This window comes from Denticeps clupeoides, chromosome 13 (genome assembly GCF_900700375.1).
Source record: "Denticeps clupeoides chromosome 13, fDenClu1.1, whole genome shotgun sequence".
Taxonomy (NCBI): Eukaryota; Metazoa; Chordata; class Actinopteri; order Clupeiformes; family Denticipitidae; genus Denticeps; species Denticeps clupeoides.
The window spans coordinates 1,172,132-1,199,631 of record NC_041719.1 but is presented as its reverse complement, the minus strand read 5'-3'; the positions used below and the strand labels follow the sequence as shown (position 1 = coordinate 1,199,631).

The window sequence follows — 27,500 nt, the reverse complement described above, 5'->3', positions numbered from 1 at the left end:
GACGCCCCCGCAGGCTAATCACATGCTAATTCCGTCCCGCGGGAGCCGCCCCGCCCAGCAGGGGTCAAACAGCAGTGTTACTGGGTCCTGGGCTCTAATTGGGTTTCAAGAGTGAACAGGCGCGGCTCACACACACACCCTGCAACCTCCCTCCATATGGGGCTTTAATCCACGTCTTCTGTCCCTCTCCATCATCTACACGCAGTTCTCAGGAGGGACGAGCCGGAGTCAAGATGTTCCGTCCATCAAAATACAACTGCGATAAGGTGGACCTGTGAAGGTCCCCGATGGGGACGTGTGCTGGGCCCTCCACAGACTCATGGACGCCCGGCGAGCCCTGAAGGAACGTCCGTACGTCCCCGCTCCATTAGAGCACAAAGACCTTCGCTGTCCTCGCCGCGAGGCCAGCAGAAGGTGGCAGGAGACGAGCGGAGACCCGGCGGAACAGGAAGCGGGCCATGCAAGTTGGAGAAAGGGAGCTACCGCTGCGCCACACATGCATCTCATGGGTCCCTTCTCTGAGAACCAATCGTGTTCCGCCAAAACAAACAGAGGCTGGAGAGCGGTGCGGAACGTTTCCGGTGAACTCCAGCTAAATACAGGAGGACGATCACGATAACCGATTCTTCTCTACCGTAATGGCCGCACGCACCCAGTTACAGAAGAGCGCGGCGAGGGCGGAGCGGCGTATCGCGTTCCTGAAACTCGAGGCCGCTCGGGAACAGCAGTGACACTGACTCAGAGCGAAAGGCCCCAGGGGTCACGGTGACGCCGGCGGCGGCCATCTGGGGGACAATTCACACGGAGGTTCACAAAATACCGGAGCGGCGAATCGGAGCCGCCTCCTCGTGTCCCTGCGAAACGTTCATCCGCGGCCCCTCGCGGGCCAGCTCGCCCGAGGCGATGATTCTCACGCCGGTCTTTACCGAGGAAAAGTAGAGCAGAACCGGTTCCGGGTCCAAGTCGAATGCAGGGTTCTTATACGTTTTTACTAACCGAAGGCAAATGTTCCTGACCGTATGTTCTCCGAGGAAATTTACCATCATCAGCTGCAGTTCACTTTTAAAAAGAGACGCGCGGCTGAGAAAGCTTTGGAATACGGAAGCAACGTACCATACGGAACTATATGCTTCATTATACAGGGTGGGCCATTTATATCTATACACCTTAATAAAATGGGAATGGTTGGTGACATTGAACACATTTTATAAGTGGTCAGAAACTTGTAAATAACTCATGAAAGAATAAAGTTACGTAAAAACCATTGTTTTTCTTGTGAAATTACCAATACATTTCATGTGTCACATGACCCTCTTCCTATTGAAAAAACAAAAGTTGGATCCAATGGCCGACTTCAAAATGGCCACTATGGTCACCACCCATCTTGAAAAGTTTGCCCCCTCACATATACTAATGTCCCCCAAACAGGACGTTAATGTCACCACCCATTCCCATTTTATTAAGGTGGATCCATATAAATGGCCCACCCTGTACATTCTTCTGTCAGTCAGATTTCAATAACCTTTCCAGAACTTTCCATGTTTTTTTTTCATATTCCAAAACTTTCCAAGGCCTGGAAAATTAGCTTCTCAGATTCCAGGTTTTTAATGACAGTAGGAACCCTGCAAATAAAGAATTCCTAATCGAGAACCCCGATTAGCACGGAATCCCCACTGCTGACCTACAGCTGGAGTATTTCATTGGAAAACAAGGTCCCACTCCGGAGAAATAAACGGCGCCCCGGCTTGCGCTGAGTTATTATTCCCGCCTGGATGGGGGCGCACAGGAAAAATCGATCCTATTTCATTAACCGGTGCTGATCCGGGGCCAGAGTGGAGCGGCCATTAATCCTGACCCCACCCAGACCCCCTCCCCCACACCGCATCCCAGCATGCAATAGGCGACCGGCCAGCGGCTCGGGGAATTTGGAGAGACGTAACAGGAAGTGTGCGTGTGCGACGGACGCGGTGCATCTGGTTAATATTTGGTGAACTGGTTAGTCGCATGTTGGGCCAGGGTTATAAAACTAAATCATTATCATTCAAAAATAAATCGTGCCACGACTGTCAGGGACGAGGTTCGGCCCCACAGGAAGTTAAATACCCAGATTAGGGATTAGGCAAGTCTCAGTCCCTCAAAATGGTTATTATTCCCACACACACACACACTCAGCTTCTCCCGGTCACAGAACGGTTTAATTTCAAGCACCAAATAGAAGAAGTTCATTTTCACACTTTTAATTACAGACGCCGGCTCTAAATTTAGCACGGCGGTGTAGGCCAGATGTCTGGAGTGGCGCGCCTCTTTGAAGGGATGCGGCGCCGCCGCGGTAATCCCCCCGGAAAAACGGCAGCGCGTGGCGCGGCGGACGCGAGAGGCTTCCCTCGGACCACCTAGCCTCCACGTCGGCGGCTCGGATGGAAATCCGGCGTCGCAGCCCCACGTGACGACTCGCGAGCGCTAATCCCGCGGATATCCCGCAGATCAGTAGCACGGTGTTCATTTTTGGTTAATCCCAGGATTTGGCAGGACGCACAATTGCACCTCTGGAGACCCCCAGTCGTTGGAAAAACTCGGTGGTTTCATCGAGTCTTTAAAGTGGGTTGGGATAATCTGCTTTGCTCCGTGCTGAATTTAGTCAAAAAATGTCTCACTCGAGCGGCGTCCCTTCAACCGATCGACCAGGGACCGATCCTCAGACGCCAGGCACCAGCCAAAAACTCACGCCAACGTGCTGAGGGAGTCGCCGGGCCGTAATCGACTTTAATGAGACGCTGCAGTAAAGTTTACGGCGCTTTCGGACGAACACGGGACACGTGCTGCGAGAACCTCCATAAATCCCGCAGGAAGTCGAGGAATCTGGGCGGATTTCAGTTCAAAAGTCCAAAGGTCTAAGAAAGAGTTTCGGCCCGTTAGGTATTATAACCGCTTTTACTGATAAGTGGCGGTGGAGTGTCGTGCCGGCGATTCCTGGCTCGGTTTAGGTTTAATCGGTCAGCGCGGTCACACTGGCAAGTTCTCATTAATTTTACGTTGGTGGAATGAACTTCCCCTCGAGGTCACTGAGCACCTTCAAACGGCAGCTCAAGACCTTCCTCTTTAGAGAATATTTAGATGAACTTGTAACCTTCTTCTTGCCTGACTTCTGTATAGAAACAGAGTGAATAAAAAGATTGTATTCATAGTTTCCGGTTCGAATCCCGATCCGCCGAGGTGCCACTGAGCAAAGCACCGTCCCCACACACTGCTCCCCGGGCACCTGTCATGGTGCCCACTGCTCACTGAGGGTGATGGGATAAATGCAGAGGACACATTTCACTGTGTGCACCGTGTGCTGTGCTGCTGATATGACCATCACTTCACTTTAAAAAAAAAAAAAAAAAAAGGTGGAGGTCCTAGTGAACCAGAACTGACCACTTCATCGATGGCAACATGGAAGCACGTTGTAAGTCGCTCTGGATCAGGGCGTCGGCCAGTTGCCTTGAATGTAAATGTATTTGCCTGTTTTCTTGCAGAAGGGATACCAACTGACACCCAGCGCATTGAAAACGGCCTGGCGTGTAATAAACGAGGAAGATCCGGTGATGGCGGCAGGGAGAAGAGACGCAGGGAGAGACGCCCTCATTAGCATCGGGCTAAGCCGTGCGACTGGTGGCCAAAGCCGGATTAGAACCGCGGCTCCGCGCAGACGTTCTCCGTGAACTTGTGAAGGGCCAGCAGGTGGAATGGAGAGATAATCCCTCCCCGCGAGCGCCGATTTATCGCAGGCCAAGATCCGTGCCGTTAGTGCGAATCTTCTTCACCATGAAGATAAACAGTTAGCACATCTCGTATTAAACAGTAAAAATTTTGATTTAGCAGCATACGGCCTCCTGCTTTCTGATTAACAGCTCAAAATATTCACAGCCTTTGGTGACTATAATCTCCCTGCAGATATAGTTTTCAAAGCTTTTTCTGCCTTGGGATTAAAAATGCTTTAGAAACCTTTAAATACAGTATTGCAATATATGAAGATTTTATTAAATCGTGATTATGTAACTAATCCCTAATTAGCATAACGATTCTCCACATTGAACTAGCTCTGCAGGTGAAACGGTTCTTCACTCTTCGCTCCTCTACTCAACGTTTGCTCCATTGGTCAGATATTCTATCAGTCTATTCTACTCAAACAGGAGACTTGAAAGGTGACCAGGTTCTGCCATGTCACCGCATTGAAAGTGAAGTGATTATCATTGTGAAACACAGCACACGGTGACACAGTGAAACGTGTCCTCTGTATTTAACCATCACCCTGAGGGACCAGTTGGCGGCCATGACAGGTGACCGGGGAGCAGTGTGTGGGGACGGTGCTTTGCTAAGTGGCAGCTTGGCGGATCGGAATTCGAACCGGCAACCTTCTGATTACGGGGACGCTAAGGAGTTAAATCGGTCTGTACATGTTCCACTTCTCCAACTCTGCAGCAGCGGAGAGATTCCGACGCTTCATCTCTGGAGTCCTGAAGAAATGATTGAAAGCAGCGGACGTAAATCTGACGGGGCGCAGCTCCGAAGAGCGTACGCCGAAGGGGCGCGGCGTTCGTAGGAAGTTGGCAATTACGACGCCGCCCGCCTGCCTCGGCGTGAGTCACTTCCCCTGAAGTGAAGGCGGGAGGTCGGAGCGCGCGGCTCCGTCGGCATGAGTCACCGGAGTTTTCCGGGGGAGCAACTGCTCCGCTCCGTATCAACGTTCCGCCTCGTACTACCGGGTCGTTACCGTGCGACGCGGAACCGGCGATTCAGAGTAACACACTCTGGGGTGTGTGTGCCTGCCACGCCACGGACAGCCCGGTGATTCCGTGTCCATGGTGACAGGATGAAGGTGCGATAGAACAAATCACTTGGAAACTTCCTCACAGCTGATGGCGAGGGGACATTAGGTCACCAAGGAGAGTCCGAACCGCACACATTCACCCAGCCGTCCCTCGGCTGACATCCGGTAATCAGAACGTACGTGGACGGGCGGGAGGAAAAGAGGCATTCGGCATGAGTGCCAGGTCAGAAACCTGGACACCGCGCCACTGACATTTACATTTAGAGCATTTACCCACTAGTAGCCTAGTGGGTAACACACTCGCCTAGGAACCAGAAGACCCGGGTTCAAATCCCACTTACTATCCAGAGCGACTTACAATCAGTAGTTACAGGGACAGTCCCCCCCCTGGAGACACTCAGGGTTAGGTGTCTTGCTCAGGGACACGATGGTAGTAAGTGGGGTTTGAACCTGGGTCTTCTGGTTCACAGGCGAGTGTGTTAACCGCTAGGCTTCTACCATCCTACTACCACAGGAAGGAAGCGATCACAGAGTCCCTTTCAACGCGCCTTCTGAGGAACCGGGTTCAGCTGGCGAGCCTGCCGGAGTGCGTGTGGACCCGCCACGGGGCTTAAGGCGCCCCGCCAGCACCTGTTGCGCCGTCAAAAGCCCCTTTCACTCGGACAGGTGCCGCCGAATCCGAACAGCTGCTCCTCTTTCGCATTCCGCTCAACGCCACGTCCGGATTCGCACCACGTCCGCCCTCTCAGGTGCCTCCGATGAATGGGTCCCTTCACCGGCCCTCAAACGTTGGGACGACCGGGAAAAACCAGGGCCACCTGTGGGGGCGTTCAGACCGGCAGGGTCGCGCGTGTGGGAAGCGGAACGGCCGGTGGGAATTCCGGCTTCTTTATTTATCCCGCCGCCTGCTCACACTTTCACCTTCTCCCCCCCGATCCGAGCGTCTCTGCTGCATGCCTGGGGCGGCTGTGCGGGACCTCCAGACATGTTCCGACCCGTCCTGCTGCGCTCCGCGCACGGAGCCGAGACGGAGGACAATGGCCAGCGGAACGGGAATGTTGTGAGCGCGCTCTGGAAAGAGCCGTAAGGGGGATCTAAACGGGGAATGGAGATCCAACAAGGAATTTTAAGTGGGCCTTTTGTGAGGTGTGAGGACACAGCTGAGGACACTTCACAACTGTTGACGCGGGGAAGTTTTACGACGTTTCAGCGGCCCGCGGAGCATCTGAGCGCCACTTCCTGTTCAGACGTGGTTCTACGCTCGCGGCGAGAACGTTCTGTAATCCAGCACGTTCTCGCAGTCAGGCTCGCTGATCAGATCCCTCGTTCCAGACACTCGGACGTTTATTCTGAAGGCCACCGCTGTCCCCCCCCAGAACAGACCCCATTCTGCTCTCGCTCTGAGGGGCTTTTCATCCACACGTTTAACATTCCTGGCGGCGTTCCGGCCCGTCGCGGCACCTGCGACGGAGCGCTGCGGAGGACCAGGGGACACACACGCTCATTCATCCTGGACACACACACACTCACAGAAAGACAGAAATGCAGCTGCGCAAAGCACTGCGGGACCTCCAGACTCCATGATGTTCTGAAGGAGACACTGGCCATCTCAGAGGAGCAAAGGGCTTCCACTCTGCACCGGCCAATAAATCCAGAGCTCAATGGACAGGGATCAATTCATTAGGCTTTAATGGAGACACACAAGCGTCCAGCTCTTTGAGACGTGGAGACAGAGGGACGTTTATCTCGCGGCCATCTGAGGACCCCGTCCGTCATCTCTGCCTCTCCGCCATCAGCTGACCTCCCATCCCCCACGGCGTCCCCGAAACCTGCTGAGGACCTTCCAGTCCTCCACAGATTAAAGTTCAGCAGCAGGGCTCCGCACGTGCGAGTCCACATCGATAGCGGTGGAGATAAGGTCCCAGCAGCCCTGCCCATGTCGCCGAGGGTTATTTACACATTCCTCCTCCGGCGGAAACACGCTTCACTCCCAGCGTGAAACTCAGCTGAGGATTACTCACCTCCCAGACCCTCAAAGCATGGAAGGTTCTTCAAAGACGTTCTGACAGGTTCTGGCTGCTCAGCAACGTGTGTTCAGCAAAAATCCCTGAAACAAATCCAGGTAAACTACCCGGCTCTGGTGTTCCCGTGACCTCAGCTTCTTCACTGGAGGACCTTCTTAAAGGTCCCCTGACGTGAAACTGTGACTTTGTGGGATTATTTAACATTAATATGAGTTCCTATAGCCTGTCTATGGTCCTGCAGGGGCCAGAAATTTGGTTGTTCTGCTTCACCGTTCAGAGAGCGGCAGCTCAGACGTTCGGATCTGGGATTTGTCCCCTTGTGACGTCATAAGGGGGAAAAGGTTACCTCCCGTTTCTCATGCTTTTCCGCCCCTCCCCTAAAACATGATCGCCACCGACCGTCATGGCTTCCAAACAAACGTGGGCACAAATGTACTTTTTAGTTCCGTCACGCGAGACTCTGAAGAACCAGCAGGTTCATTTTGTTTTTCCCGGAAAAATGTCGACACGACTTCCTGTCTGTGCCAAACATTGGCATTTCAACTTCAATTGGCCGCTCTCCTCCTGGCCCCGCCCTCTCTCCCCCTCATTAGGATTTCCCGGCGCATCCTGGGAAATCTCATCATGGGGCCAGATCAAAGTGGCCGGAATTCTGCTCCAAGAGACGTCAGATACAGAACAAGTCCGAAATAAATTCACGATAGGGGGCTTTAAGAAAAAAGCAGTGAAGACGAACCCGTGACGGCGTAGAGAAAATATACATAATCACTCTGAAGGCCACGTTGGCTTGGGACTGGACCTTCATGGTAGCTCAGGACACGTGTGACAGGAGAAGGTCCCCCCACTCTCTCCATCAGACGTCTACTGGGCCAGCAGACAAAAGGAAAGCTGTTAGTAGGCCGTGCGTTTGAAAATATGACATTTCTGCCCACTTTAACGCTCACTTTGTCGGTTCTGCTTCAGAACCGTGCTGAAGCCCCGATTAACGTTCTCCAGCCGGAGTGGGGGCTCAAGTTCGGCTCCACGCCCCGGGCCTGTTTACAAGGGCACCACCACCGAGGCGGCAGCCGCTCTCCATGGAGCAGGGAGCCGGGGAGCTGAAGGAACCGGTCGGGCCGGTTCCGCGCCGGCGATGGCGGTCAGCCTGCAGAACAGGGCTGGTCCCGGGCGGAGGCCGTGGGGGCGCAGGTACTACGGCCTCCGGGGGCCAGAGGGGGACAGGCCAGAGGCTGGGGTCCAACACACACACACACACACACAGACACACACAGATACACAGACAAAGGGATTGACAGAAGCACACATGCACGACTGGAGCCCGGAACGGAGAACGTCCTACCTGAGGAACTCCTGCAGGCAGGTGTCACAGAAGCGGTGTCCGCACGTAGACACCTGGACGGGTTCGCGCATCGCCTTGCTGCACAGGGGACACTGGAAGCGTCTCTTGGGCTTCTCCAGGAACTTGTAGTCGAAGCCCGGCATGGCTGCGGCGTCGGAGAGTCTAGAAGCCGCGGCGCCTCGGTCCCATCCGGCGTCGTGGCGGCGGCGGCGGCGGTCGTCGTCGTCCTTCTCTTCTTCTTCTTCTTCTTCCTCCTCCTCCTCCTCCTCCTCCTCCTCTCCGCAGCGCTGCGCTCCAGACTGACGGCGCGGAGACAAAGCTGAGCGGCTCCGTCCCTCCGTCCCTCCTCCTCCTCCTCTTCCTCCTCCTCCGCGGGAGGAGCTCCGTTTAAATCCCGTCCGCCGTCTCATATCGTTACAACAACGCGACGTTCGCGTTCACCTTCACGTTTCATTTTTATTTTTAGTATTATTATTATTTTTTTTTTTGCAACTTCGCATCTTTCACTTTGAAGAAATACGGAGGGTCCGGAACATGACGGAAAACGAGCGGTCGCCCCCTGGCGGCCGCCGGCTGCTCTGCACACGGCCGCCCCGCCGGGTGTTGCTGGAGGATTACATCACCGCGACTGGTGGAGGCACAACAAAGACGCGCAGCGGCGGGAGCAGGCGATTAATATTTCATATTTAACACCCGGCATTACACATCTTCCACACCAAATACTCGCATTCTGCAGTCTGAAATGTACCATTAAAAAGTACTAAACTTCCTCATATTTACACACAGCAAACAGTGGAAATTACCTCCAAATATGAATATATTCGGTATATAAATAAAACATATTGCTACGAATGAATGCATTATATTATATTAATTATATAAAAAGCAGCATATTATTGTGTATAAATGTGTTATATTATAATAATTATATATAAATACAGCATATTGTAATGTATAAATGCATAATATCATATTCAGTATATATAAATGCATCATATTGTATTCAGTATAAAAAAATTCATCATATTGTAATGTTTAAATGCATAATATTTTATTAATTATATATAAATACAGCATATTGTAATGTATAAATGCACAATATCATATTCATTATATATAAATGCATCATATTATATTGTATTAGGGATTTTGCAGGTGGAAATAGCTTGTGAGAATTTCAATATTTGAATTGGTGATTTATTAGCGATGTGGATGCAGTGACACCTGTAGAAGGTTTTATCTGTTCTGGAACCAGCGGAGCCGGCTCGGCTTCCTGTGAGGGCGTCGTGATTAAGTAAAGTGAACTGAGAAAGAGCGGCCCACATGACGGGGCCAGAGGTCGAGAGATTTCACACGAATGACATCATGACATCATCGTCCCGGCCCCTCCCTCCACTGGGAGCTGCATCATTGAGCTACAGCTTGTGCAGCTTGTTGTTTTAGGCTTAATGCAAATGATGGTAGGTTCCATGCGGTCCATGAGAGACTGATACGACACGAAGATGTCTAGTACGCGACGTCCCTCCAGGCTGTCATTTCGGCACAGGCTCCTCGAAGAACGCTGGGGAGGAACGAAGAACAGAAAGTGTTCACCTCACCTCACCTCACCTCACACATTAAACCTGCATGGAACCACAAGGCTGCTGGCTCTGATGCCTGTCTGGGACATTACATCTCCCCCCACACCCCCTTTCAGTCCAGGCCGACCAGGACGTGGCACCGAATCGGCTATTTTACCGCAAAAGGACTCGTTAATGGTCCCCTGCACGTGTGACGTGGGACCGGACAGAGTTCCACGATGGAAACGAGTGAAACGCCGCCCGCGGTGACCGGGCCGCAACGTAGAATAATTACACTAGCGGCCACGTTTCTCAGGAAAACTCCGGATTATGCAATAAAAGGGAGTAATAAGCAAAACGTTACGTTTCACTGCCAGCAGCGTGTTGCCATGACAACAAGCCACCGAGGTGATGGTGAAGGGATGGCTCTCGTCAAGCTGAACCGCCTTCGGTGTTCCAGAGTCCTCCTCCTTCCTGCCGAGGCGGCCGCGGGCCCCCTTCCCCCAGGTGAACACCTCTCCGTCTGCACACACACACACACACACACACACACACACAGGGGCTCAGACACGGTCCCTTCGCCCGCTTCCGTCTCTCCGCCCGTCCCGCGGTTACCTGCACCGACGGCCAGCGTGAAGGCGTCCCCGCAGGCCACCGCGGCGACGCCCCGCAGCCCGGGCAGCAGGTACGGCGCTCGGCCCGCGCGGCGCGGCCCGCAGCCCAGCTGGCCGTGCTGGTTGCTGCCGAGGGTGAAGCACTGGCCGCTCTCTGGACACAACACGGAGGTTCACGGGTTCACAGCCGTCGGCACAGCCACGCCCCCCGCCCCCCCCCCCCCCAAACACACCTGTGACCGCGGCGGAGTGGGCGGTGCCGATGTCCACGTAAACGACCCTGCCCGTGTTGAGCGGCGCGGACTGGACCGGACAGAAGGTGTGGACCTCGTCCACCTGGTCGTGGGCGGCAGGATCCTCCGACCCGGCGTTTTTATCCAGGCCCAGTTTGTTGAACCTTAACGATGGGAACAGCATGAGCGAGGGGGCGGAGCCAGCCGACGCCCCACTGGGGGTCAGAGTGAAGCCATAAACATTTCAGAATGTGGAGCAGGAAGCCGGTTAACACCAATCTGAACTGCTGTCAGGTCCAATAAAATGTTTACCAGACGCACTTATCCAGAGCGTCTTAGAGTCATTAGTTACAGGGACAGTCCCCTCCTGGAGACACTTGCTCAGGGACATGATGGTAGTAAGTGGGGTTTGAACCTGGTTCACAGAAGTAAATAAACTCCCGGGCTGAACGTAGTTTTAAATCCTGAACATCTGTAGACTGGGTCTGGAGGCAGATGTACGTCCAACTCCTGCTGGACGTGACTAATCCCTCTGGACTGGACTGGCGTGGGAAGATGCTGCTGCTGCTGCTGCTGATGATGATGATGGTGGTGGTGTAAACGCTGCGGGTTCCCTTGCAAAGAGAACTACTAAAGCGCATTTGATGAGAACACTCCACCGTGCTCTGAAACGAAACATTTCAAACGCAATCTGTTCTTCGGTCCGAATGTGGAGTTTTGGACACACCGCCGCCACCATCCCATTCAGAGTAAAACCGCGTTCTGTCCCCGAGCCGAGAGGCGGGGTTAATCGCATGTTCGATTCTGGGGGCGTGGCCCAGCTCTCATGACATACGTTTACATTTACATTTACAGCATTTGACAGACGCCGTTATCCAGAGCAACTTTCAATCGGTAGTTACAGGGACAGTCCCCCCCTGGAGACACTCAGGGTTAAGTGTCCTGCTCAGGGACACGATGGTAGTAAGTGGGGTTCGAACCTGGGTCTTCTGGTTCACAGGCGAGTGTGTTACCCGCTAGGCTACTACCACCCTGTAGTGACAGGGACAGTCCCCCCCCTGGAGACACTCAGGGTTAAGTGTCCTGCTCAGGGACACGATGGTAGTAAGTGGGGTTTGAACCTGGGTCTTCTGGTTCACAGGCGAGTGTGTTACCCGCTAGGCTACTACCACCCAGTATTTACAGGGACAGTCCCCCCTGGAGACACTCAGGGTTCAGTGTCCTGCTCAGGGACACGATGGTAGTAAGTGGGGTTCGAACCTGGGTCTTCTGGTTCACAGGCGAGTGTGTTACCCGCTAGGCTACTACCACCTACAACATCTGCCTGGCGTCACGCGGTACCTGTTGCTGCCGCACGCCAGGATGCGGTTCTGCGTGCTGATGATCATGGAGCAGTCGACCCCACACAGAACCTTCCGGGCCTCGAAGTCCGAGGGGACGGTCACCTCCTGCGGGGAATTGTGGGAGTCCTGAGAGCCCAGCCCCAGGCGACCTGAGATGGATAGAGTGAGGATGCGGTATGACGAGGACAACTGGGGGACAGTCCTGCCCCCGTCTAATCACCGTAACCACTGAACCAAAAAAAGACGGACCGTTGTCCCCACGGCCCCAGGAGAAAACCTCCCTCTCGTTGGTCACCGCCAGAACGTGGGAGGCGCCGCAGGAGATCTGGACCAGTTCATAACCCAGCAGAGCTTCTACGATCTTGGGCTGCACACACACACACACAGAAAATAAACACACACATGACGCTTCACACACACACACACACAGAAAATAAACACACACCCGACGGTTCACACACACACACACACACACACACAGAGAAAATAAACACACACCCAACGGTTCACACACACACACACACACACACACACAGAGAAAATAAACACACACCCAACGCTTCTCACACATACACACACAGAAAATAAACACACACCTGACGCTTCACACACACACACACACACAGAAAATAAACACACACCCGACGGTTCACACACACACACACACACACACACACACACACACACAGAGAAAATAAACACACACCCAACGCTTCTCACACATACACACACAGAAAATAAACACACACCTGACGCTTCACACACACACACACAGAAAATAAACACACACCCAACGTTTCACACACACACACACACACACACAGAAAATAAACACACACATGACGCTTCACACACACACACACACAGAAAATAAACACACACATGACGCTTCACACACACACACACACAGAAAATAAACACACACCCGACGCTTCACACACACACACACACACACAGAAAATAAACACACACCTGACGCTTCACACACATACACACACACAGAAAATAAACACACACCTGACGCTTCACACACACACACACACACAGAAAATAAACACACACCTGACGCTTCACACACACACACACACACACACACAGAAAATAAACACACACCCGATGCTTCACACACACACACACACACACACAGAAAATAAACACACACCTGACGCTTCACACACACACACACACACACACACACAGAAAATAAACACACACATGACGCTTCACACACACACACACACACACACAGAAAATAAGCACACACATGATGCTTCACACACACACACACACACACACACACACACAGAAAATAAACACACACCTGACGCTTCACACACACACACAGAAAATAAACACACACCAGACGCTTCTCACACATACACACACAGAAAATAAACACACACCTGACGCTTCACACACACACACACACACACACAGAAAATAAACACACACATGACGCTTCACACACACACACACAGAAAATAAACACACACCTGACGCTTCACACACACACACACACACAGAAAATAAACACACACCCGACGCTTCTCACACATACACACACAGAAAATAAACACACACCTGACGCTTCACACACACACACACACACACACACAGAAAATAAACACACACCCGACGCTTCTCACACACACACACACACACAGAAAATAAACACACACCTGATGCTTCACACACACACACACACAGAAAATAAACACACACATGACGCTTCACACACACACACACACAGAAAATAAACACACACCCGACGCTTCACACACACACACACACACACACAGAAAATAAACACACTTCTGACGCTTCACACACACACACACACACACACACAGAAAATAAACACACACCTGACGCTTCACACACACACACACACACACACACAGAAAATAAACACACACCTGATGCTTCACACACACACACACACACACAGAAAATAAACACACACCCGATGCTTCACACACACACACACACAGAAAATAAACACACACCTGACGCTTCACACACACACACACACACATACACACAGAAAATAAACACACACATGACGCTTCACACACACACACACACACACACAGAAAATAAACACACACATGACGCTTCACACACACACACACACACACAGAAAATAAACATACACATGACGCTTCACACACACACACACACACACACACAGAAAATAAACACACACATGATGCTTCACACACACACACACAGAAAATAAACACACACATGACGCTTCACACACACACACACAGAAAATAAACACACACATGACGCTTCACACACACACACACACACACACTCGCCTCCTCTCCAATGCCACACCTGCATCACGTCGTTGAAGTTGCCGTGTCCCAGGCAACCGTTGCTGCCACTTCCAAACGTCATAATGATGCCGCGGTCTGCGGGTGCGAGATTAGCAGGATTAAGAGATGGGGACAGGGGGGACAGCCCTGTCACATCGTTCTTCCTGCGCTGGTTTATTTACATAAACAGTCGGGATATGGAAGAAAATCGATCCTGCGACACACTGAATGCCAACCGCTCAGGGTGATGGGTTAAATGCTGAGGACAAATTTCACTGTGTGCACCGTGTGCTGTGCTGCTGTGCATCACATTTTATTATTTATTTAACCAGGCGCCGTGTTTACGGGCTCGCGTTCCTCCCCAAAACCCCAGAAGGTAGATGTGATTTGGTGGCCGACCTGTCAGGCAGGCAGTAAAGAGGTCGCCGCAGGACACCGATTTGATGGTGACGCCGGACTGGCCCTCCAGGAAGCGAGAGATGAACTGCGGCTGGGCCGGGTCCACCGCGCCGGGCAGGGACGACTCGCCGGACCCCACAGAGGGGGCCTGTTGAAGCGCTTATCAATAAATTATCCGGTTTATTAACTAACTAGTAGTTTATTAACTATTTTATTAACTAACCTCCCAGGTGAGCAGGCGGCCTGATTTGGTGACGCCCATTTTCTGTGTGCGGCCCAGAGACACGTGGAGGACTTCGGCGTTGAGCATGGGCAGACGCAGGGGGGAGGACACGCCGCTGCCCCACGTGTAGACCGAGGACAGGGGCAGGGAGTGACGCGCCGTACCGGACCCCGAGGCCACCACGCCGTCTGGAGAACATTCCTCATTACTCACGGAGCACATTCCTCACGGAACAACCCATGGAACCGTCCACTCACCTCGGGCTCGTGTCCCGGCCACCCGTCCCCCGGGTCTCGCGTGGCGTCCAGGCTGAACTGAGGCCAGCGGCTTCTCGATCCTGCAGACACAGCAGGGACAACCGCGGTCAGCAAGCCAGCAGAAGCACCGGGGCCAACGGGCTCCTCGGTCGCGGGGCCACCACCTGCGCATCTTCACGTTGCCCACGTCGGTGTAGAGGTTGAGCAGGGGCCGGATGCAGACGGGGTGCGCCATGATCTCGTTGAGCTGCGGCCGTTTGGACGGGTCCAGGTCCAGCATGTTGAGGATCAGCTGCCTCAGCTCCGGGCTGTACCGGTCCGATATCGGAGCGAACGTTCCACTCATGATCTTCAGAACCAAAGCTGGGAGGTTCTGCAAACAGGGACAAAGCGACTTTCATGGACAGTTTGGGGGGGGTCTCGAGCCCGGTTTTGGGGGGGGTGTGGTCTCTGGCCCGGTTTTGGGCGGGGGTGTGGTCTCGGGCCTGGTTTGGGGGGTGGGTGTGGTCTCTGGGCCGGCTCAGAAAGGGTGTGGTCTCTGGCCCGGTTTGGGGGGGTGTGGTCTCGGGCCTGGTTTGGGGGTGGGTGTGGTCTCAGGGCCGGCTCAGACAGGGTGTGGTCTCTGGCCCGGTTTTGGGGGGGTGTGGTCTCGGGGCCGGCTCAGAAAGGGTGTGGTCTCAGGCCCTGCGATCATGAATTCCAATTCAGGAAGGTGTGTGTGGTGTGGAGATAGTACACGGTACTGTGTAGTACTGTGATAACTGAGTAGAGCTCTGGTACTTACGGCCGCCTCGAACGCCCGCTTCAGACTGGCCAGCTCATACAGAACGCAGCCCAGCGCCCAGATGTCACTCTTCTGGTTGTAGGGCTTCCCCTCGCACAGCTCCGGGGAGATGTAGCACGGCGTGCCCACAACCTGCAACACCGCCAGCGGTCACACCTAGATGTTCCTCACCAAGACGCCCGGGATGCGGGACGCGGCCAGGCTCACCGTGTACGCCTTGCTCTTGCTGACGAGGATCTTGGAGATGCCAAAGTCCCCGATTTTGACGATCATCTGGTGCTTGTCCAGCAGAATGTTCTGGGTCTTGAGGTCTCGGTGCAGGATGAGTTTATTGTGAACATGGTAGAGCGCCAGCAGGATCTGCACGAAGAAGTGCAGTATGGTGTCCTCATCCAGCAGGGAGTTGCAGCGCTTCTGGATGTAATCAGCCAGGGTCCCGCCTACAAACCAAAGCAGGGTAACCAAGGTAACCACACCACTGAAGGGGTCGTCTCCAGCACGTACCTGGGTGTTCATGCGAGATTTACTGGGTTTTAAATGATCTTCCATCCAAACTAATCAAAAACCAAATCATTATCATTGCTGCACTGTTATAAATATTTTATGTAATTTTTTTTGCACCTCAGTACTATAAATTTGCATTTTACATTTACCAGATGCCCTTACCACAGGTGAATTGTGGGTCCGTTTCTCCTTCATGGATTAAGCCTAGTCCATAAAGAGGAAATTGACCCTACATGTCACTCATCTATACATTAGTCATCTCATTTGTGTACATTTTAGTTTCATCTTCCGATACAGATGCTATCCCATATATGTACAGTACATTTGTATAACTATATTAATAAATGACCTCATGCACTTTTTTCAATGATTCTGTTTCTAAGTGATTCACTTTTTATAGCATGATGTTACATAACCAAAATATTAACTCCAGACTGAGGTGGTTTGACTGCATAACACAGTCACACGCAAGCTTGTCTGATGATCTGTGTGTGTGTTTGTTTGTGTGTGCGTGTGTATGTACAGTACAGGCCAAACGTTTGGAGACACCTTCTCATTCAACGTGTTTTCTTTATCTTCATGACCATTTAGGTTGGTAGATTCTCACTGAAGGCATCAAAACTATGAATGAACACATGTGGAGTTATGAACTTAACAAAAAGTGGAGACCTGGCCTCCACAGTCACCGGACCTGAACCCAGTCCAGATGGTTTGGGGTGAGCTGGACCAACAAGTGCTAAACACCTCTGGGAACTCCTTCAAGACTGTTGGAGAAGCATTTCAGGTGACGACATCTTGAAGCTCATCGAGAGAATGCCAAGAGTGTGTAAAGCAGTAATCAGAGCAAAGAAACTAGAATATAAAACATCTTTTCACTTATTTCACCTTTTTTGTTAAGTACAGAACTCCACATGTGTTCGTTCATAGTTCTGATGCCTTCAGTGAGAATCTACCAACGTAAATGGTCACGAAAATACAGAAAACACATTGAATGAGTAGCGGCTTCCAAATTTTTGGCCTGTACTGTATATGTATGTGCGTGTGAGTATGTACGTGCGCGTATATGTGTATGTGTGTGTATGTGTGTGTGCGTGCATGTATTTGTGTATGTGTGTGTGTGTGTGTACCTGGTGCGTACTCCATGGCGATCATGAGCGCCTTGTCCTCCAAAAAGTTCTCGTAGTACTCGATGATGTTGGGGTGGTTCAGTAACTTGAGAACCTGGCACTCGTTCTGCGCCGCCAGCCGCTCATCCCGCGTCATCTGCTCCACTGGGATCTCCTTCAGGATGACGAGGGCTCCGTCGGCGCGCCGGCGGCAGAGGTGTACGATCCTGAGTGAGTGAAGTGATTGTCACAGTGAAACGTGTCCTCTGCATTTAACCCATCACCCTGAGTGAGCAGTGGGCAGCCATGACAGGCGCCCGGGGAGCAGTGTGTGGGGACGGTGCTTTGCTCAGTGGCACCTTGGCGGATCGGGATTCGAACCGGCACCTTCTGATTACAGGCCGCTTCCTTAACCGCTAGGCCACCGCTGCCGGAGACAAGTTCATTCAGAATACGAAGCCACCGTGTACTATCTCCACACCACACACACCTTTACACCCCAGCACGGCCAGTCAGGTCAGCTGACAAACAGCCCGGCATTTCCTAAATCAAGGTCATGGGTCATATCCGAGAGAGACTCCCACAGTTTAACCACATCTGCCATTCATTATAATTCAGGAAGCCGCCCCGTAATCAGAAGGTTGCTGGTTCGACCCGATCCGCCAAGGTGCCACTGAGATCCCCTTGATGAAGGTCCTGTCCCCACACACTGCTCCCCGGGCGCCTGTCATGGTGCCCACTGCTCACCAAGGGTGATGTTAAATACAGAGGACACGTTTCACCGCGTCACCGTGTGATGTGCTGCAGTGTTTTAATATTCACAATAATAATTCATAGCATTCAACATGTTGTCAAACTGCTGCTGTTGGACAGTCCACGAATATCAAGTTATTTCCAGCAGGCTCGCTGGTATAAGAGACTTAAACCATAAAGGGATGATTACAGAAATGAGAATTAAATCATGCTGTTCTCGGAGAATTTATTTTGGATTTTATTTATTACTTTTTTCCCCCTCGGAACTCTCTGCAACTCTCTGCCAAACTTTTTCTCGAACTCCCTGTACAACGGAGTAAATTGCAAGTAAAATAAGTTAGCAGGAAGTTTATAGTTTATTTTTTTAAAGAAGCCTCTTTTACCCAAACGCGCCTCTTCCTACGACTCGGATTTTCTCGTATTTCTCCATGTCGGGCGGCTGAAGGAAACTCCGGCCGTAGCCTGGCAACGTCTGGCCAGGTATGGCGAGTCCCGAGGAACAAACTTCACTGAAAACGCGAAAATCGACGTGGCTACTGGATTCATGTTGCCAGGTCAGGCCTTTCATAAGGGGACCTCAGTGGCACCTTTACTTTCCTTTACTTAGCAGACGCTTAGCTTTTATCCAAAGCTACTTACCTTGACGGCAACCTTCTGATTACATTTACATTTATATTAATATTTACCTTATCCAGAGCGACTTACAGTCAGTAGTTGCAGGGACAGTTCCCCCCCTGGTAATTTTGTCCACAAAAGTCCCCACCCTCCACAGGGTTAAGTGTCCTGCTCAGGGACACGATGGTAGTAAGTGGGGTTTGAACCTGGGTCTTCTGGTTCATAGGCGAGTGTGTTACCCGCTAGGCTACTACCACGGTATTTCGGGTCAGCTTCCTTAACCACTAGGCCACTTAATAAAATTGTGATTTATTCGTTGTTATTTACTCTAATGGAACGTATAGAAAGCTTATTTAGTTAAAGTGAAGTGAAAAGTACAAAAGTAGCACAAACTACCTGTGGAACAAACAAATGAAAATAATACTAATGTCAAAAGGGTACAATAGAAAAAGAAACAGATTAATATCTCGTTTAATATCTGGTGAATCTAATCAGTATGTAAAAATGAAGAGCACAAGCAGAGAAAAATAAAGTTGAAATAAAATAATTTTAAATAATTAAAAAAAGTTACTGTTCACTTGCATTTTAGGTTTGTGTGAAAACAGCAAGAAGTGGCAGTAAAAATTATTGGATCAACTTGTGGAAGTGGGGCAGTGGTGGCACTGGTGGCAGTGGTGGCACAGTGGGTGAAGACTCTGAAGGTTGCTGGTTCGAATCCTAAATGACACTTTCAAGTTGTGCAAAAGAAAAACACAAGATGGTTTTACACATCCATGCATTTATAAGTTAAAACATAAAAGTTCCACAAGTTAAAAAGAATCAGTTTAACCCTGTAGTTGATAGAATACATGGTTTATGCTGGCAAATAATTTCTCCTACACAATAAAGATTGTGTTACTGCATATTATAATCAATCACATTTTATTTTTATAGCAATTTCTACAATGTACATGGCCCCTGGTGAGCAGCCAACGGCAAGAGAGGAAGAAACCTCGAGAGGAACCAAGTGAAAGAGAAGTGATTGTCACTTGTGATACACAGCAGCGCAGCATACGGTGCACACAGTGAAATTTGTCCTCTGCATTTTACCCATCACCCTGAGTGAGCAGTGGGCAGCCATGACAGGCGCCCGGGGAGCAGTGTGTGGGGACAGTGCTTTGCTCAGTGGGGACATCGGGATCGAGATCTGATTACGGGGCCGCTTCCTTAACCGCCAGGCCACCACTGCCCCAAGGCTCAGTGAGACGAAGCCAGCGCTGGGTCGTCCTGGGAGCAGCAGTGTCCGGATTTAAATCCCGTTGTCAGGCTGTAGAGGGACGCCTGTAGCTCAGATGTTGTCAGGCTGTAGAGGGACGTCTGTAGCGCAGATGGGAATACTTATGTGAGCTTGATGGCCCCAGCAGCGGTGACAGCAGGGCGGGGTGAACATGCTGCGGGAGAGAAAGTTTCTTACAGAACCACATTCCTGTCAGGCCAAGAGCTTACAGAGAAATTCACACTTTGCACCCAGCTAGTAAACAGAGGGACCTGCTTGCCGGATCACAGAAAAGCCACAAGCACAGCGGGTGTCACCGAAGCGACTCTCGAGTCTCCGTTTCGTCACACATGCCGCTTGTCAGAAAGGTTTTGACTGGGCTGCATATTTCAGCTCTTCATCACGCCGCCGGGTTTCGGTGGAACAGCGGCGTCGCTTTCAGCCCTTTCTCACCTGACTGCCGGCCGCGTGCCGACATTAACCAGACAAAGGGACACTGTGTGAGGGGGAATCCGTCAGCAGGCGCCAAACACACGGTCAACATTTACTCGACCTCCAGCTGCTTCTCTCCACTTCCCATGTCACCGTCCACTTGTGTTCATCTCCGACCTGATTACCGGTATTAAAAAGCCTGGGGTGGAAAATGTCGGGGTTCATAAAAGATCAGGAGCCTCTTTCATCAGCTCAGGCCCTGTAGCCACCTTATCTCTGCAGGTCATGAGAACTGATACCAGAACCAGCACCAGCACCAGCACGCCTCCATCTCCAGCAAGAGGCTTCGGAAAAACCAATAGCTAGCACAGTAGCATGGAGTAGCACCATCCTACCTCACAGCCCTTATTACACCTCGCACTGCACCTCGTATACTCCGAGCCTCCAGTACTGCTCGCCTGGTCCCTCCATCTCTGAAGGTACGAGGAAGACGCTCATCTAGACTCTTCTCTGTCTTGGCCCCTCGGTGGTGGAATGAACTTCCAGCTCAGTCACTGAGCACCTTCACACGGCAGCTCAACACCTTCCTCTTTAGAGAATATTTAGATGAACTTGTAACCTTCTTCTTGTCTGACTTCTGTATAGAAACTAGAACAGAGTGAATAAAAAGATTGTATTCATAGCTGGGGGTCCTAGTGAACCAGAACTGATCACTTCATCCATGGTAACATGGAAGCACGTTGTAAATCTCTCTGGATCAGGGCGTCTGCCAAATGCCTTAAATGTAAATGTAAATGTAAATGTAACACACACATAAAGAAGGAAGGGTGGGGCGGTGGGAACAGAATGGAGTCCCCGTGGGCATCGGTGCCATTAGTTAACGATGGCCACATATGTGTGTGTGTGAGTGTGTGTGTGTTCACACTTCACACCTGATTGCACCTGACGTCCTTCGACGTCCACTGAAAACATCAGACATCAGTTTCTATACTTGGAATGAGGAACCTCCAGACCATAAATCCGGTTTCCCCCGGCAACCTCAGCATTACAGCATCGGTCAGGGAGCCGCAGAATGCAGCGGGAATGGAGAAGAGTGTTAACAGCGCTAACGTCATAAATCAACAGGCCATGAAGGGCTCAGAATGTGTTTGAGTGTGAGTGTGTGTGTGTGTGTGTGTGTGTGCATGATGAACTAGAAGAAAACAAAAGGCTCCACAATAAAAGTGTTTCATACAGGAAGTAATAAAGCGGTGTACCAGAATTCTCACTACTCTTAACTCTGGTTCAGTGGACATTATGACAGATGCACATTAAACACGTCGCAATGTATATAACCTGTCGGCTGAGCTGAACTGAAATAGCAAATACGTTCATTATTTACTTTACTTTATTTTCAGCGAACATTGAGGTTGTGGTGTGATGGTCCATGTGTGCGTGGGGTGATGGTCATGTTCTACTCCTGGCAAGTTAGGCCTTATCAGGGCCTCCTCTTCCTCTTGTAAGTCGCTTTGGATAAAAGTAAAGTAAAGTAAAGGGAAGTGCACGATCCTGAAGAATAGTTGTAAATATGACCTCTGACCTCGTCATTTCTATGGGATCGCTACTGATGTCCCAACACGCATCACGTGGAAGTTCGGGAGTGGCATCACACGTTCCAGTAAAATCCGTGACTGCTGCGCTGCTGCCCCCTGCAGGCCGCTTTGTAACGCCGGGCCCTGCGCCGCCCGCTTCCGGCGGCGGGGGCCGCTGAGCATGGGGTTCGTGTCCCTGGTGTCGGGCTGTCGTGGGTGGTGTGTGGCGCGGTGCTGGGAGGGTGAACAGGCCCGTGGCTCGGATTCGTCCCGGCTTGTTCTCGGCCGGGGACGGGCGTGTCTGTGACTCACTGCTCAGACATTACAGTCGTTCCAGCGTGCCGTTCTCCGGCGTTCCTTCACCGCCGTTCCCCCTCTGTGGACTGTATGTTCTCCATTTCGAACAGGACGAGCTGGCCACACAAATGGACGATTGAGTTTCCTCCAGTCCTGTGACCCCATTGTCCTCTTGGAACAATTGAGCGATTCTTCTTCTTCTCCTCCTCGTTCTTCTCTCCTTCACTTCCCTGCTGCGTGTGTCCAGTGTCCCCGATCAGTTGGGTGAAATGAAGTCCCTGCTCCTCCCTGCTTGATCCCTCCATCACGGGACGGGTTCAGCAGGAGGTGGAGGAGGTGCTTGTCCATCCCCGGGAACGCCCAGTCGGCCACGCCCTCCCGGGTCGAGCACGCCTCGCACCGCCACACGCTCCCGGGCGGCAAACACGAGGAGGCAGAGAGGCGTTGAGGGGACGAAGGAGCGGGACCGGAGGGGGGACGATGGAGGCCCTGCAGCTGCACCCCGGCCCGTGGGTGGCGGCGTTCGCGCTGGCGTTCCGCGCCGTCCACCGCCTGCTGCAGGCCCTGCCGCTGCCCGAGGGCGTGGAGCGCGACGCCTTCCGGACCTGGAAGTGGCGGAACCTGTCGGTGTCACTGGTCCACTCGCTGCTCACCGGGCCCTGGGCAGTCGGCTGGTAAGGAGACAGAGCTGGACACGCGGCAGCAGTGCATTGTGGGAACGGTCGGGATTTTATGGGTGTTAAGACGCCTGGTTTCGGTGGGACATTTCATGAGATCTAAAACGTCGATCTGTTCGGCGGTTAAAGATCAGAGAACCAGAAGAACCAGCCGGCTGGAGGGAGGGAGGCAGGAAAAACACGTCTCGTGCGCAGAATTCCAACCGATAAAAGCCTAGAATAAAAGCCTCTGCTTCTCCTCAGCATGCTCATGAGGCCTGAGATGATGTCCAACATCTACTCCTCCTTCACCCCGCTGTCCTACCTCCTCGTCTGCGTCTCCTCAGGTGGGTCGCGTTGCAGCATCTAATCTCCGCGTCGCCTGAACACACCTGGACAAACACACACACGGCCAGAGGTTGACAGGGAGGTAACCGTGGCGACGGTGCCAGGGCGGGGCCCTCTGCTTTCTCTCCGTGATAAGAGGAGCGTTTGGAGACTGAAAATTCCCTCTTCATGGGGTCTCCGATCCCAATCGACTCTGTTCTCCTTGGTTGTCCCTGGCTGGTGGGACAACTTGTCCTGCTCCATTCGACTAGCCGAGAGTACCAGCACCTTTAGGAAGCAGTTGAAAACCCACTTGTTTATTTTTACTATTTATATTTATTTCAAACAAGTCTTATACACACACACACACACAATTCCCCAGCATGTTCTATTCTTGACAAGTTCGGCCTTATCGGGGCTCTTAGATTTTAACTCAAAATCTATAGAAACCGAATGAGAATTGCTGGTGTCTTCCTTTGGATAAAAGCATCTGCCAAGTAAAGTACAGTACAGTACAGTAAAGTAAAGAACAGAACAGTACAGTAAAGAAAAAGTACAGTACAGTAAAGTACAGAACAGTAAAGTAAAGTATAGTACAGTAAAGTACATAACAGTACAGTACAGTAAAGTATAGTACAGTAAAGTAAAGAACAGTAAAGTACAGTAAAGTATAGTACAGTAAAGTAAAGAACAGTAAAGTACAGTACAGTAAAGTATAGTACAGTAAAGAACAGTACAGTACAGTAAAGTAAAGTACAGTACAGTAAAGTATAGTACAGTAAAGTACATTACAGTACAGTAAAGAACAGTACAGTACAGTACAGTAAAGTTTAGTAAAGTATAGTACAGAACAGTAAAGTACATTACAGTAAAGTACAGTACAGTAAAGTAAAGTAAAGTTTGGGAGTTTGATTTGCATCATGTGTGTGTGTGTTTACAACAGGCTACTTTGTACAGGACACGTTTGACATCATGTTCATGGGACACGCCAGAGGCTCCTGGGAGTTCTTGCTTCATCATGCTCTGGTGAGTTGGCGGTCCGAGTCGAGTCGGGGGTTCTAGGAACGTGTGAGGTGCGTCGGTGACTCGCGGTGCGGTGGCCTGACGCTGGGTTCCTGTGGCCCGCAGGTGATCTGGTGCTTCCTGTACAGCCTGTTCCGTCGGCGCTACGTGGCGGGGGCCGTGCTGGCGCTGTTCGTGGAGGTGAACAGCGTCACCCTGCACGCCAGGCTCCTGCTGAAGCTGGCCGGCGCCCAGGGCTCCCCGCTCTACGCCGCCAACAAGGTGGCGAACCTGTTCACCTACGTGGCGTTCCGGCTCAGCGCCCAGGGCTACATCACCTGGTACATCGTGCAGAACTTCTCCTGGCTGGACCACGCCGGCTACTTCCTCGCCACCATCCTGCTCATGAACGCCATGATCCTCGTCTACTTCTACCGGCTGCTGAGGGCCGACTTCTTCCGGCTGGCGCAGAACGGAGGGCCGCGTGGCGGCGCCAAGTTCATCACGGACTGAGGCCGGGGGCGGGACTTCGAGTATCTGGACCCGGCCCGGCGAGAGGGCAGCGGTGCCCCGCCTCGCCGGCTGCCGAGTGGTCTCTCGCTCACAGCAGAGGCCACAACCGTAACCAGCGCTGCTGTAAAAACGGCCGCCGCGCTAACATCCGTACAGAGCCGGCGTGAACGAGGTGGTGGAGGTTGCCATTAAAATCTGCCGTTTTACGCACCTAACAGCTGTTTCATGCTTTTACAAGTAATAAATGATTAAATGACGCTCACGCGTGTGCCTCGGATATTCATTCATGAACAAAGCGGCTCGTGGATTCAGGCCCTGAACACGAACGAAGCAGCAAAAGTTCCAGAGGGTTCAGGCAGTGGAACCGTGGACGTATTTTACAAACGAGTATGGGTGCTAGTATCCTAGCGAGCAGTGGTGGCCCGGCGGGTTCGAATCCCCCAGGTGCCACTGAGGTCCCCTTGATAAAGGCCCCGTCCCCACGCACTGCTCCCCGGGAGCCTGTCATGGTGCCCATCGCTCACCAAGGGTGACGGTTAAATACAGAGGACACGTTTCGCCGTGTCAACGGGTGCTGCGCTGTTCTGTGCTTCGACCCAGGTTCGAACCCCGATTACTGTCATTCTGTCCCTGGGCAGGACACGTCTCTAGGGGGACTGTCCCTGTCATTACTGACTGTCTGGTCGATGCCATATGTAAGTCTGGAGATCATCTCCAGCCTCATGGTCAGGACGTGGTGGCCTTGTGTCACCTTCAATTGGGAGAAAATTCCTTATTTTATTGTTCATTATTAGTTACCTTTTTAGATTCCATGAGTCTTTTTTTTTTGTGCGTTTAACAGCACGGTTTCATTCTCAGCGTCTCACCGCTCCTCTGGTGTTCTGGGTGTTGTAGTTTTTATTGGGAAAAATTAAAGTTTTACGTTACGTTTAATTAACCACCCATTATTTTTTTATTACGTTTGAATTAATTAAAATCCTGACGAATTTCTGGCTGCCGCTGCGCGTCTCTGCCTGCAGGGGGCGCCGCTCCCCGGGAAAAAATCTCGGGAATCTGGGATTCTGAGTCCTCCGCCGGATCCGCGGTCCGTCCCAGGAACTTCCCCCCCGTCCGAGGTCTGGGAGGAACGATGGGAATCTGCTGAGGAAGCGTCCAGGTCGGGAGATCCGGAGGAGGAAGTTCAGCAGGCCGACGCCCGGAGCTTTATTTCGGGTACGACGCGGCGCTCGTCTTCACTCCGCGCCGCTTTCTTCTTTGTTCCGAGTTCCAGAGCAGATTAGCGGACAGATGGCGTCTTTATAACTGTAACACGCGGTTTATTTCCTCTCTAGAATCATGAGTGTTCTTCCTCCTGTCCGGAGAGACCGGGTCATTGGTCAGTTCCCCAAGGTGAACCTTCCTTACACACACACACTCACTCACTCACTCACATACACACGCACTCACATACACTCACACACACTCACATTCTCACTCACACATACACTCACTCACACACACTCACTCACTCACACATACTCACTCACTCACACATACACACGCACTCACATACACTCACACACACTCACATTCTCACTCACACATACACTCACTCACACACACTCACTCACTCACACATACTCACTCACTCACACATACACACGCACTCACATACACTCACACACACTCACATTCTCACTCACACATACACTCACTCACTCACACACACTCACTCACACATACACACACACTCACATACACTCACACACACTCACATTCTCACTCACACACACTCACTCACACATACACACACTCACATACTCACTCACTCACACATACTCACTCACTCACACATACACACACACTCACATACACTCACACACACTCACATTCTCACTCACACATACACTCACTCACACATACTCACTCACTCACTCACACATACACACACACTCACATACACTCACACACACTCACATTCTCACTCACACACACTCACATTCTCACTCACACACACTCACTCACACATACACACACTCACTCACATACACTCACACTCACTCACATACACTCACACACACTCACATACTCACTCACTCACACATACACACGCACTCACATACACTCACACACACTCACATTCTCACTCACACATACACTCACTCACACACACTCACTCACTCACACATACACACACTCACATACTCACTCACACACACTCACATACTCACTCACATACACTCACACACACTCACATTCTCACTCACACACACTCACATTCTCACTCACACACACTCAGTCACACATACACACACACACTCACACACACTCACATACACTCACATACACTCACACACACTCACATACTCACTCACCCACACACACATACACTCACTCACACACACTCACATAGACACACACACACGCATACACACACACTCACTCACACATACACTCACTCACTCACATACACTCACATACTCACTCACTCACACATACACACACATACTCACCCACACTCACTCACACATACACTCACACACACACTCACTCACACATACACACATACACTCACTCACAC

General features: G+C 51.5%; 4 protein-coding genes and 1 long non-coding RNA gene across 8 annotated transcripts in view; 2 read left to right on the top strand and 3 right to left on the bottom strand.

Moving 5' to 3' along the window:
• Positions 1-8,477, bottom strand: part of traf4a (tnf receptor-associated factor 4a) — a 14,272-nt gene extending 5,795 nt beyond the window's left edge. Inside the window, exon 1 of the mRNA XM_029001579.1 lies at positions 8,174-8,477. Coding sequence (XP_028857412.1) covers positions 8,174-8,316 — 143 coding nt within the window. The 5' untranslated portion in view covers positions 8,317-8,477. The remainder of the gene's footprint in view (positions 1-8,173) is intronic.
• Positions 8,478-9,202: 725 nt separating this feature from the next.
• On the bottom strand, positions 9,203-18,937 carry nek8 (NIMA-related kinase 8). Its single transcript, XM_029000876.1, is given in 16 exon segments — positions 9,203-9,734; positions 10,097-10,255; positions 10,348-10,500; positions 10,580-10,743; positions 11,921-12,071; positions 12,172-12,289; positions 14,266-14,342; positions 14,646-14,793; positions 14,869-15,014; positions 15,017-15,076; positions 15,126-15,205; positions 15,290-15,498; positions 15,910-16,041; positions 16,117-16,349; positions 17,541-17,746; positions 18,656-18,937. Coding segments are annotated over 16 exon segments (2,250 nt in total). The 5' UTR covers positions 18,841-18,937; the 3' UTR covers positions 9,203-9,705.
• A 3,006-nt stretch (positions 18,938-21,943) lies between these two features.
• LOC114802533 (uncharacterized) lies at positions 21,944-22,828 on the bottom strand. The gene is made up of 2 exons (XR_003751733.1): positions 22,154-22,828; positions 21,944-22,080 (listed from the first exon to the last, which is right to left on the bottom strand). It is a non-coding gene; the product is annotated as an uncharacterized LOC114802533 (long non-coding RNA).
• tlcd1 (TLC domain containing 1) lies at positions 22,686-25,197 on the top strand. The gene is made up of 4 exons (XM_029001536.1): positions 22,686-23,116; positions 23,363-23,445; positions 24,369-24,451; positions 24,554-25,197. Exons 1-4 carry the CDS (start codon positions 22,923-22,925, stop codon positions 24,938-24,940), a joined length of 747 nt encoding a protein of 248 aa, XP_028857369.1. The 5' UTR covers positions 22,686-22,922; the 3' UTR covers positions 24,941-25,197.
• Positions 25,198-25,345: 148 nt separating this feature from the next.
• rab34a (RAB34, member RAS oncogene family a) overlaps positions 25,346-27,500 on the top strand; it is a 5,692-nt gene continuing 3,537 nt past the window's right edge. For all 4 annotated transcript variants that reach the window (XM_029001535.1, XM_029001533.1, XM_029001534.1 and 1 more), the window contains exons 1-2: positions 25,346-26,152; positions 26,272-26,329. In XM_029001535.1, coding sequence (XP_028857368.1) covers positions 26,276-26,329 — 54 coding nt within the window. In that variant the 5' untranslated portion in view covers positions 25,346-26,152; positions 26,272-26,275. The remainder of the gene's footprint in view (positions 26,153-26,271; positions 26,330-27,500) is intronic.

Excerpts from the sequence above, each read along its gene's own strand:
- tlcd1 (XM_029001536.1), top strand. The coding sequence starts at position 22,923 with ATGGAGGCCCTGCAGCTGCACCCCGGCCCGTGGGTGGCGGCGTTCGCG. Across the intron at positions 23,446-24,368 it reads CCTCGTCTGCGTCTCCTCAG|GCTACTTTGTACAGGACACG; the intron begins GTGGGTCGCGTT and ends TGTTTACAACAG. Across the intron at positions 24,452-24,553 it reads TCTTGCTTCATCATGCTCTG|GTGATCTGGTGCTTCCTGTA; the intron begins GTGAGTTGGCGG and ends TGTGGCCCGCAG.